This window comes from Canis lupus, chromosome 21 (genome assembly GCF_048164855.1).
Source record: "Canis lupus baileyi chromosome 21, mCanLup2.hap1, whole genome shotgun sequence".
NCBI classification, from domain to species: Eukaryota; Metazoa; Chordata; class Mammalia; order Carnivora; family Canidae; genus Canis; species Canis lupus.
This window is the reverse complement of record NC_132858.1, coordinates 3,868,067-3,880,432: the sequence shown is the minus strand read 5'-3', so window position 1 is coordinate 3,880,432 and position 12,366 is coordinate 3,868,067. Positions and strand designations below refer to the sequence as shown.

Genomic DNA, 12,366 nt, shown 5'->3' with positions numbered 1-12,366 from the left:
CCAAAATGATCTATAGACTCAATTCAATTCCAAATTAAAGTCTCCAAATAACTCTTTGTAAGACTTAGTAGCCGATTCTAAAATTCATACAGGAAAACAAAAGGCGAGAATAGTTCAGACTCTTGAAGGCACATACCCTGCCCCAAAGCAGGACCTCTTATAAATCTATAGCAATGGAATCAATGTGCTGTCAGCAGAAGGAGAGACCAAGAGATGAGACGGTGAGCCCAGAAAGAGACCCACACAGAAATGGGAACTAGAGGATGGAGCTGTCACTGCAGGGCACTAAGGAAAGGGCAGATTTCTCAATAAATGATACGGGGAACAGTTATCATCTATTTGAGGACAAACTGAAATTGGATCCCCGAGAAGGGAAAGAATGCTTCAGAACAGGCCTCTGAGCCATGTTGGAACATGGAGGATGCAGGATGTGAGTTCAGAGCAGAAGTGGGTTTGATAAAAACAAAGATGTGGGTGGCCTTTAAAAAAGTAGCACCAGGGGTGCCCAGGTGGCTCAGGCAGTTAAGCATCTGTTTTCGACTCAGGTCATGATCTCAGGGTTCTGGGATTGATACCCCACATCGGGCTCCCTGCTTAGCAAGGGAGCCTGTGTTTCCCTCTCCCTCTGCCACTCCCTCTGCTTGTGCTCTCTCTGTCAAACAAATAGATACAATCTTAAAAAAAAAAAAAAAAAACTGAACTGGAAGTGGAAAAGGAAACAGGGAGCATGGCAATCAGAAATATTTTGCTTTGAAGGGGAGCAGAGCAGTGGATGGGGATGTGGGGTCAATAGAGAGTTGCTCTAAGACAAGGGATTCTCCATAATGACACGGGAGCCGGAGGTGATGGATGAAGGAGCCAAAGGCTTTCAGACACATGGGAGAACGGGAGCCATAGCAGTGGTGGGGGTGGTGCCCATGAGCTCAGACAATTCTGTTGTTGTTACAGTCGGGAAAGCAGTAATGATAGGCACAGACCAAGACAAGCAGGGCGAATACGAGGGGTACCCTGCATGAAGGAAGCAATCTTTTGATGAAGTGCCAGTCCGGGTCCACCGATGGGAGTAACCATGGAGGCAAGTTTGAGGAAGTGGGAACGTTACTAACTGGCAGTGGAATTGCTGGGGACCATGCAAGTGGTCACCTAAGGTGTGCGACTGTGAATATACAGGGGCAACACGGCCCAGGTTGTGTGATTTTCCCTCTAGCCCCACTCAGTGGTCCTGGAGCTGATGGAGAGGGTTTAGTTCCAATTGTGCTGGTGCCAGGGAGCCTGGAGCCAGAGTGTCTGCAGGGACAAGGCTACAATGATGATTCTAACTGGTGGGAAGAGAAGACAGGATGGGAGATGAAGGACATATCAATAGTGGGTTTAACAGACCAGACGATGAGACAGGGCTGAGGGTACAGGATGAGGAAGCCCAAAGGGTCAAGGCAGAGGTCGGGCTGCAATGTCTGGTCCGGCTCCTGTGCACCATCATGTGGGTGGCTGAACTAACGCAGAAGAAAAAGGCACTGCAGGTAAGGATGGGAAGGAATCGAGAGGCCAGGCTGTGGACCAAGTCACCTACATGGATTCAGAGGTTCCCCCGAGAGGTGACGGAGGCCCAGAGAGAAAGATTGTGGGCCAGGAGGGAAGGTCCCAGAATGAGGAGGAGTGACAGAGAGGTGGCTGGCTGGCCACAGAGTCTCCTCCCATTGTTAGCTCCCTGGGCTCCAGCCCCAGGATGGTGAACCAACCATGGCTCTTCAGAATTTATAAGGCTAATCAACCTTTTACTCCTCAAAGCATATCCCAGAGATCAGTACAATCGTGCTGTCTTATAAATGAAGAAACTGAGGCTCAGGGAAGAGACCCAGAGGGGCAGGGGCAAGGCCCTCGAGCCAGGAGGCAGCAGGGCTGGGAGCTCAGGTCACCTGGGTAGTTCCGGCAGCCCCCCGCGGTGCTCCCCCGCCGCCAGGTGCCCTCGTAGAGTGTGGTGTTCCATTTACGGATGGACCGGCTCTTGAGCGCATCGGGTGTCAGGTTGCAGATCTCCAACCGGGTGAACTCACGCATGAAGTCTCGGAAGGACATCCTGGGGTCCCAGTACAGAGGTGAGCCACAGCCCCCGGCCAGGGCACATGCGGGGTCCGTGGGGATCAGGGGCTGGGGCACAAGCCCTGAGAGGGGCTGGACTGAGGAGGGGGCCGCTCACCAGAACTCTCCATCCTCCATCTTGACCCGGAGCTGCTCCCTTTCGTAAGGGTCCACGTTGTTCCACTCTGAGGAGCTGGGGGAGAAGGGCGCTGCCAGGGGCTGATGGAAACTGCCCTGCGGGCCTCTGTCCTCGGGCCTGGCCCCCCTTAGCCCAAGTCAGAAGGGCTCTGCACGGTCAAGCCCAAGATCCCAGTTCCAGGGGCTGTCAAATGAGGGCCAGCTCTGAGGATGCTCACAGGCTGGGCCCCGTGGCCTGCTTGGCCTGAGCTTTGTCAGGACAGTCCCCCAGACCTGGTAACATAGGGATGGGCACCCCCTGCTCAATCCTGAGCACAGTCCCAGCAGAAATGCCGTGGCCCTGACCAGCCTCCCATAGCCTCCCCAGCCAGTGTCCACTGCCCCTCACCCGTCACTCCAGGCTCCCGTCCACTCCACCTCGCCCCAAGGATTCCGCATCCGGATCAGGCTCACCATCTGGCCCTGGTAGTTCACCTGTTCCCAGAACTCCCATCAGCGCCTGCTTCCAGCACACACTTTCAACATGGCTTCCTGCTGTGTTCCACTCAGGAGCCCTGCTCCGCACCCAGCACCGCACCCAGGGAGATACAGCCCCTTCTCGATGAATTTACCCAGGAATTTACCCCGAGGGAGGCTAGACACACAGACTACAGAAAATCAGAGCTGAATAAGATAAATATCTCAAGAGACAAAGAAGATGCCGCAGGAGGTCAAAGAGCCAGCCCCTCCCACAGCTGTGGTCCTAGGCCAGACAGGCAAAGGCCACCCAGAAGGCAGAAGCCACCCTAAAGGGACAGCCCGTGTGGAGTGGTACCTGCTTGGCCCCTGTCACAGAGTAGGCATGGCCCTTCACCAGCTTCTTGAAAGTGATGGCCTCCATGTCTAGAACGCTGGAGATCTGCAGGGATACGTGTGCAGGGGTTGGGGGCCAGGTCCCAGAGACCAGGGGCATCCCCATCCCCAGTCCAGAAGGGAGACCCAAGCACTCATGGATCCCAGACACTCCCCATGCACAATAGCTATTGGGAGTGGCAGGCAGGGGAGCTGACTTCGCCTAACACCCCAACATATGCTGGCCCTAGAAAGGGGGGTCACTCCACCACCACTATTACTGGTGGAGGGGCCTGTGCACCCCACTGACATTTGCTGGTGAGCCGGGCAACAGAAGAGTGGGGAAACAAGCTGAGCTCTGAGGTTGATGGGGCAGGAATGACCCCAGCCATAAAGGAGGCAGATAGGACTGAAGTGATGGATGAGGCTGGAGGGGAATCCAGAGACAGAGCAAGGTGAGAGGCGGGGTCTGGAGCCAAGCTGGGGCAAGGATGAGGCGGGGCTGGGATGAAGAGGGAACAGCTGGAAGGGGAGACAGGTCACAGGTCCCGGCTGGGTGCACTCACGTCAATGGAGCAGCCCAGGAGAGAACCTCGCTCCAGGGCCTTGAGGATGATTTGGTAGAGGTCGCTGGGTGCCTTGCGCAGCTCATACCATTCTGTCACCCCACCTGTGAAGTCCTCAAAGCCCTCTGAGGTGCTGCCCCCAGAGAGGGCCTCGTAGCTGCCATTCACCCTGCGGGGAGCCCAGCCCCAGGTCAGCACTCCCGCATCAAGCAGGACCCCAGACCCCAGGGTTGCGTGGAGCTGGCCCCTGGCTCCTACTCACTTGGCATAGGCCTTCTCAAGCAGGGCACTCCAGAACTCGTTGCCTTGGGCGGAGTGCACAAACACCAGCTTCCCGTCCTTGATGGGCAGCAGGTCATCCACGACCACATCCACCCATTCCCCAAACTGCCACAGCTAGAGGGGAGGGGAGCACAGTGAGTGCCTGCTTTGGGATTGCCCTGGCCAGAGCTCAAGCCTCAACTCTGCCAACTTGCTAGATGTCTGATCATGTACCTGGGATCCAGGATCCTGAATGAGGTTGCCTGTTGGAGACTCAGTTTCCCTGTCCATAAAAGGGAAGCCTTCCTCAAGGGAAAACTAACCATGACCACAAAGGTAAAGCTTTTAGGGCAGTGCTACTGATGTTTTCAAAACAGACCAGGTTGCCTCTTCAGGCACAGAGAGGCTGGAAAGCCCTAGGGGCTTGGCTCTCGGGAACAAGCCCCCTACCTCTCCCCTCCCTCATTTGAGGTGTATGGGGGGGGCATATGTAAATTAAGTGTAGGTCAAAAGTCAGGATATGTATAGTGGGGGCGGGTATAGATATAAATTAGGTATGGGTCAAAAATGTGGCATCTAGACCATAAGATGGGTGCGGTTCCTGCATTCACAGGTTTGCCTCTGAGATGGCAGGAGAGGTAAGTTTCCCAGGGCCAGAGGAGTCAGAAGCCTGGGGCCAGAAGTGACCAAGCACTAACAGAGTTGGGAGGAGCGCAGAACAATGGGGCAAGGGGAGGAGGGGGACCTAAGTAGTGAGGGTTGGAGGTGGGGGGAGTGTGAAGCGGGCCAATGAAGAGGCCAGGGTGGAGCAGATTAGAGGAGTAAGGGAAGGGGGTGGGGAGGCAGTGAGACCACATCCTTCCAAACCAGTGCTAGCAGGTGCAGCACTTGGCACCACCGGTCTGTTCTGCTTGGCCCCAAGGCAGGATGGAATAGGGAAAGGAACTCCCCAAATAAGGGGAAAGAGAGAGCACCCAGGAGTCCCCCAGGGCAGGGCTGGGGCCACCAGAGGGTCTCATCCAGGGTTGCTGGGGTGTGTCTCCCACCATCAGCTCACTGAGAATTCCTTAGTGTGACTTAAGAAACGGGCCCTGTGTGCAAAAAAGGAATAGTTGGTTTAAATAGACTTAATCTTGTCCTTTCTGCAGGAAGTTGGAGGCTGGAGGTTGCCAAAGTGTAGGAGGAGTTGGGGGTGGGGGATGGGGAAGACTGGTGCTATGGGTAGAGATAGCCACATGTGCTGGTCTGTTTTCCCCAGTAGAACACTATTTTTCATATGCAAACCTGGGACCCTATGGAGGAAAAGGATTTGTCCCATGGGAAATAATAGAGACCTTTCTATTCCTCCAAGCACTTTCTCCTTGATACACACAACCACGCAGGAAAACTGCCAGCTGAAATACCTGCCCAGCCGTTTCACACATGACAGATCTGAGATGGCATCAACAGGTCAAATTCTTTCTAGAGGGAGGTCTGATCCCCACAGGGTGTGGACTTAAGCCACCCTAACTGCAGATTGCTGTGGGTCACTGGTCCTCACCTCCTCCAGGGCCTGATACCCCTCTTTCCCCAAAGCCCTGGGCTCCTCACCTGGAAATGGAAGATGCCAGCATAGCCATTCTGGAAGCTTTGGCCGTGTGGAACCACTCGATGCAGAAGCGTGTCATTGAGGGTGAGGGAGGCAATGGCAGCCAGAAGCCAACAGTCCCCTGGGATGGGAGGGACCCATATCAGGCCTGCTCTGCCGCTCTGCTCCCCGTGATGCACTAGTGCCCGTACTGGAGACAACCTGGGATTCCCTGGGCGCCATGTCCCTTGGCTTAGAGAAAAGACCCAGGAATCTAGGCAAACCAGCCCCACACTGATAGCCAGAGCCTGCCTGAGCTTGCAGGAGGGAGGGGTTAGGGCAGAGCCGGAAGGAACAGGCATGGGGAACTACTATGGAAAAAACACCCAGAACCACCCCCTCCTCCCAGGGCCTACCCAGTGCTCCCTGGCAGATGTCTGTGCGGGTGGCTCCATCCACAATGAACTGGGGGTTTGAGAGCAGCTCCTGCAAGAGACCAGAGTCCTGTCTCTGGGCCAGCCCTCCTAGAAACTGGAGCGCAGCCACCCTAGACCCCACCCCACACCTGGGACCTGGAGTCCTGTTCCCACTCCTCACCCACGATAGGGGTAAACTGAGTCCCACCCAAGGTGGTCCCTCTCACCGTGGGACGCTTCCACTTGATGCCATAGGTTTTGGAGGAGTTAGGGCCCAGGTCCTTGTAGCCTAGGCTCTGGGGTACCGGGGGGAAGGCCTCATCACGGAAGAGGGCCCCACTCTGCAGGCAGTGTGCTCGCAGCTGCTCAAAGTCCTGGCCCATGTACTTGATGGCGTTCTCATGGCGGCCAAGGCCCAGCTCCTTGGCCCGCTGCTTCTGCACTTGTGCAGACACCCCAGTGCAGTACACTGGGGTGATGATCTCCTCAGCCATCCTGCAGGACAGACCAGCCTGCTCAGAACCCAGGCCTTCCCAAAACTAGAACTGGGGCTCCTACTTGCCACTGACTGCCCTTCCTTTCCAAACCTGGGGTGTCCCCCACCTCATTGCTCCCCTCAGGGAACTCAGGACTCTCTGCCACCTCCCTGTGCCCCCAGAAACCAGGAGAGGGGCTCCTCCGCCCCTAGGTACCCCGGCCACCACCTCTCCCTTGCAGACTCCCATTGTCCTGGGCCTGCAGTCGTGCGGTCAGCCGGCCAGGCAGGCGGGGCAGAGCCCGGAGACGACAACACCGTAACCCCTTCCCCGGACTCCTGGGCACTGGCCCCGTTCCCTGGCACGGAGGCTGAGAACCCCGGGCAGGCGGGGCCCCCTCCCCAGGCCCCCGGGGCCGGCTGGGTGGTCCGGGGCTGCCGGGCTTCAGCCCCTCCCGCTCCGGCCTTCGCCCAGCCCAGCCCCTGGAGACCGTGGGGAGCGCAGGCCGGGCGGCTGCCTGGGCGCCGCGGCTTCCCGAGGCTCAGGGGGCCCGGGGGCAGCGGCCGGGTCGGCGGAATCACGGCCCGGCCCCCAGCTCCTTACCTGGGGCAGCAGTGCTGGGGGGACCGCTGCAGTGGCCGCGGCTGCCTTCCCGGGTGGCGGCTCGGGGTCGGGCCCAACCAGGAAGAGCGCTCCTCCCCGCCCTCCCCCGCGGCCCCTCCGCCCTCCTGCCCCCGCCCTCCTCCTCCTCCTCCTCCTCCTCGGGCTCGGGCTCGGGCTCCGCTGCCTCCCCGCTCTCCCTTATCTCGCCGGCACCTTCCGCGACTGTCCCTGCGGCGCCCCCCGCCCCTCGGCGGCCTCCGCGGGAGGACACACTAGGGGGTCAGGCCCCGGCGCCGCCCGCACGGAAGGGCGCCGCGGGGGCGGGGAGCGCGGCGCGGGGCAGGGCCGGGGGTATTTTTAACCCGGGGCAGCTGCTCGAGTTGCAGGGCCGGGCGGCTCCACCCCACGCGGCGCCCCCGGAGGGCGCTCCCGGCAGCTCCGGCCGCCTCCCGCCTGCGGCCCCCGCGCGCCCCCAGCTCGGGGCCAAGATGACCTCAGGCTGCGGCCGCCGCGAGGAGGAGGGGCTGGGCGGGCGGCGGGCGCGCCCCTGCGGGAGCCGGGCACCCCCTGCGGGAGCCGGGCACCCCGCCGCCCCCTCCGCGCGCCCCGCAGGCCCCCGCTCGCTGCGCGACCTCGGGCGAGCCCTTCCCCATCCGGCCTCGGCTCCCCGGGCGTGAAGGGGCGCCGACGCGCAACTGCGGGATCCCGTCTTTCTCTCGAGCCCCGGGGTCCTTGAACCCGGAACCTGCGGGCCGTGGGCCTCCCCGCCCGCGCCCCGAGCCCCGCCTTACCCTGGAGGGGCCGGCGGAGGCTGCGGACGGGTGGGCGGGCGCACTGCTGACCCCCGGATCCTGCCCGCAGCCTCCCGAGCTGCGCCGGCGGAGGTGGGGGACGCGGAGGCCCCGGGGAGGAGGACGGCGGGGGCCTTCCCAGCTCCGCGCTTTTCCCTGACCTTGGGGGCCCCGGCCCGGCCGCTTTGCAGCTCCCCTAGGGCGGACGCACGAGCATTTTGTTGGGGCAGCAGTGCATAGCTTTCCTAGGATTTTAGGACCCACGGCCGGAAGAAGCGTGAGAGCCACTGGCGTAATCTGACCTCATTCACACCTTCTCACTTTAGAGAGAAGGAAAACTGAGGCGGAAGAGGTGATTTGCCGAGCGCCCTCCCTGGAGGTGGAACCAGCGCCTGGGCTCTTTGCTCTTCACCGTGCAGCGTTCCTGCATCCGATCTTGACTAAACCCCTCTGCCAAAGCCTTTGCACAGCAGAGACCCACGACTAAGACACACCAGCCCCCTGCTGGGGGTGCAGGTTCCCCCAGTCCCCTGGTTTTGATGATTAGAAAGTTGAATCCTGGGATCCCTGGGTGGCGCAGCGGTTTGGCGCCTGCCTTTGGCCCAGGGCGCGATCCTGGAGACCCGGGATCGAGTCCCACATCAGACTCCCGGTGCATGGAGCCTGCTTCTCCCTCTGCCTGTGTCTCTGCCTCTCTCTCTCTCTCTCTCTCTCTGTGACTATCATAAATAAATAAAAATTTAAAAAAAATTTAAAAAAAAAAAAGAAAGTTGAATCCTAATGAACACGTTGAAGTCAACTATGCAATGAGTCGCTGGAGAGGGCTTGGGGTGGGGGGTTGGGACCAGCTTGTGCAAAGGCCCAGAGGCTGGGAGAACACACGCCAAAGAAGGGAACAGCAGGTGTTCCTTGTAACTAGGTCACAGGGAATAAATAAGGGCCCAAAAGAAGAAAGAGGCTCTGGAGAGGTATGCAGAAGCCACCCCTCTCTGGCCCAACCTATCTGTCCCACAGTCCCCAGAATCACCTTCACAAAACCTGTCACTCCTGAGTGCTTTTGATTGTTCACCAAATAGTCACTGACCACCTCCTGTATGTGCAAAGCACTGTGCTTCCCTGAGCATAAGATGGTGGCCTCAACCCCTCTAAAGGGCATACACATTCATTTAATGATGACATCCATAATGAATTGGGAAGAATTGGTGCTAAACCCTATTTAATCCAGGGGTTAGAGTAGGCATAAATCAGACACATGAGGGGTCATATAAGGGGTAAGGGAGATGTCAGGTCCGGGAACTGCGTTGGCACAGTGGAGATACCAAAATATGTATAGCGTTACTTGAGCAGAAAGAGAGTTATGGCAGGGCTAGGTGAACCATGGGAGTTTCCATTTTATTCTATGTGGGGTAGAAGGCTGCTCAGATTTGTACAGATGAAGAAGGAGGCTGCAAAGGAGTGGGGTAAGGGGAAAATAGAGGAAGCAGGGAGTGCAGATAAAAGACCAGGGAGAGTGGTGGCTCAAGCTAGGGAAGTGGTAGGTGGGAGAGACAAGTAGATGGATCTGATAACCATTTAGGACACATCATCAAACTCTAACTCGGGTTAAACACCTAAATATAAACCCTAAAACTATAAAACTTCCAGAAGAAAGCACAGGAAAAATTTGATGATCTTAGGTTTAGCAAAGATTTCTTAAACACGACACAAAACACCACAAACAATAAGAGAAAAAATTAAATTGAATTCATCAGAATAAAACACTTTTGTTCTTTCAGAGGAACTATTTATGGAAATGAAAAGACAAGCCACAGACTAGGAGGAAATTATTTCAAAAATTGTATCTGATGAGGAACTAGTATTTAGAATATATGAAGAACTTCTACAACTTAAAAAATAATCCAGTAAAAGTGGGTGAAAGACTTGAACACTTTGCCAAAGAAGATATACAAATGGCAAATAAGACATGAAAAAATGCTCAACACATTAATTATTCACTGGGAAAATGCAAATTAAAACAACCCAAAGGACCACCACTACACATTTACTAAAACAGTAAAATGAAAAAGACTGACCATGTTGGCAAGGATGTGGAGGAGCCAAAACTCTCAAATGCTGCTGGTGGGAATTCAGAATAAAACCATTACTTTGGGAAACAGTTTGACAGTTTCTTAAAAAGCTAAGCATATATTTAGCAATAAATATAAATGATCTATCAAGCTACAGAAAGATGATGGAATCTCAAATGCCTATTGATCAGTAAAAGAAGCCAGGAAAAAAACTATATAGTGTATGATTTCAACTATATAACATTCTGTAAAAGGCAAAACTAGAGACAGTAAAAAAAAAAAAAAAAATCAGAGGTTTGGGGAGGAGGGGTGCTGAATAGATAAAAGACAAGGGCATTTTTAGGGCAATGAAACTTCTGTATGACACTATAATGGCAGGAACATGACATTATGCATTTGTCAAAACCCAAAGAATGTACAGCATTAATGAGTAAATCCTAATGTAAACTATGGACTCTAGTTAATAACACTAATATATTCATATTGGTTTATCAACTGCAACAAATATACCACACTTGTGCAAGATACTTATTAATAGGAGAATCAATGTGAGGAATGGGAGGACAAATGCGAATTCCCTATATTTTCTGAATCATTTTTCTGTAAACTCAAAACTGCTCTAAAAAAAGTCTCTTAAAAAAAGGAAAAGTAGGGATCCCTGGGTGGCGCAGCGGTTTAGCGACTGCCTTTGGCCCAGGGCATGATTCTGGAGACCCAGGATCAAGTCCCACATCGGGCTCCCGATGCATGGAGCCTGCTTCTCCCTCTGCCTGTGTCTCTGCCTCTCTCTCTCTCTCTCTCTGTGACTATCATAAATAAATAAATAAATAAATAAATAAATAAATAAATAAATAAATAAATAAATAAATAAAAGGAAAAGTTAAACATACACTTACCTGCCATATATGACCCATTATTCCACTCCTAGGCATTTACCCAAGAGAAACAAAAGCACATGTCCACACAAAGACTTGTGTGTGAATATTCATGAATTTGTGTGTGTGTGTGGTCAAATGATCCTTTCTTGAAATCTTCTACTTTGTGGCTGGGCATTCCACTGCACCACTGCTGATGTCATCTATGGTGTCATGAAAGTGACAGCCACCAACAGCAGCCCACAGACTGGGCAATCCCCACAATCTGTTTAATGGTTCCTGAGAGCTCTAAAGATCAGTGGGGTATCTGTCCAGCAATGTTGACCATCTTTTCAAAAGTGAGGTTTCTACTGTGCTTAATGTTTTTCTGCTCTGTCTCTTGGTGGTTCCTTGAGGGTTTTGATGATCAGGGCAAAGGCAAAAGGTACCACCCCAACCAATGAGCAAAGGAATATCATAGCCTGATTTGAATTATTACATATATCTTACTAAATTAAATAAAATTTATTTTATGCCAAAATAAAAAGGAACGTACCACTTAAATTTGGTCCTTTCTGTTGACGGTCATCCTCAGTCCCTTGTAATCACCAGTTGCTTTTAGCAATGTCATCTCCAGTCCTTTTGGGGGACAGACCCAAGGGACCAGTTTTAGGGGGCAGGGCTGACATGGCACTGACCACCTGCCACTGTATCTCAGGTATACGATTTTGACCTCCTTGGGGTCAAACTTAGGCAGCATGATGAAGGTGGCTGGTGCCAGATGAAGCCAGATTCAGGACTAGCAGAGAAGTTGCACTGGGGCCTCCTCAGAGCAGAGACCTGAAAGCTATTCATAGCAATTTTAGTTGTAGCAACCCAAACTGGAACCAATCAAATGTTCATGCACACATTATGAATGGATAAACAAATGGTGGTATACATATACAATAGAACACTACCTAGTAGTAAAAAGGAACAATAGATGAATATCAGAATAATTATAACAAATGTAAGAAGCCAAACAAGAGTATGTACTATATAATTCCACTTACATGAAAAGTCTGGAGAAAAAGATGCCAATTTAGTGATAGAAAGCAGATCATTGGTTACCTGGGGGTGGGGCGGGGAGCTGGCAAATGGTAAAGGGTGGGAGGGAAGGATCACCAAGGAGCTTAAGGAAACTTTTTGGGGTGATGGATATGTACATTATCTTGATTATGGTAATGGTTTCATGGGTATATACATGTCAAAACAAAATGTACACTTTAAGTATATTTGGTTTATTGTATGTCAACTGGACCTCAATAAAGCTGTTAAAAACAGGGACACCTGGGTGGCTCAGTGGTTGAGCGTCTATCTGCCTTTGGCTCAGGGGATGGTCCTGGGGTTCCGGGATCAAGTCCCACATCGGGCTCCCTGTGTGGGAGCCTGCTTCTCCCTCTGCCTGTGTCTCTGCCATTCTCTCTCTGTCTCTCATGAATGAATAAATAAAATCTTTTAAAAAAAATAAATAAAGCTATTAAAAACACACAGAGGAAAAAAAAAAAACAAAAAAACACCCAGAGGTGTGACTCTTGATCTTGGGGTTGTAAGTTCAAGCCCCACATGGAGTGTAGAGATTACTTAAAAAATAAAAATCTTTTTAAAAAATCAGCCTAAAAAAAACACCACCACCACCAATAGGACTTAATTACTGGTTAGATATGGCTCTTGGAACA

At 53.3% G+C, this 12,366-nt stretch overlaps 1 protein-coding gene across 2 annotated transcripts in view; it reads right to left on the bottom strand.

The window, feature by feature from the left end:
• The window catches only part of CAPN1 (calpain 1), a 28,704-nt gene extending 20,718 nt beyond the window's left edge, over positions 1 to 7,986 (bottom strand). Inside the window, exons 1-10 of one of the 2 annotated variants that reach the window (XM_072789874.1) lie at positions 7,729 to 7,986; positions 6,086 to 6,353; positions 5,859 to 5,928; positions 5,466 to 5,584; positions 3,877 to 4,010; positions 3,615 to 3,783; positions 3,032 to 3,115; positions 2,606 to 2,691; positions 2,198 to 2,272; positions 1,917 to 2,077 (exon numbers count right to left, since the gene is read on the bottom strand). In XM_072789874.1, coding sequence (XP_072645975.1) covers positions 1,917 to 2,077; positions 2,198 to 2,272; positions 2,606 to 2,691; positions 3,032 to 3,115; positions 3,615 to 3,783; positions 3,877 to 4,010; positions 5,466 to 5,584; positions 5,859 to 5,928; positions 6,086 to 6,352 — 1,165 coding nt within the window. In that variant the 5' untranslated portion in view covers position 6,353; positions 7,729 to 7,986. Of the gene's footprint in view, positions 1 to 1,916; positions 2,078 to 2,197; positions 2,273 to 2,605; positions 2,692 to 3,031; positions 3,116 to 3,614; positions 3,784 to 3,876; positions 4,011 to 5,465; positions 5,585 to 5,858; positions 5,929 to 6,085; positions 6,354 to 6,937; positions 7,091 to 7,728 lie in introns of those variants that run through there. The other variant, XM_072789873.1, reaches the window with a different exon arrangement.
• Positions 7,987 to 12,366: the final 4,380 nt, after the last annotated feature.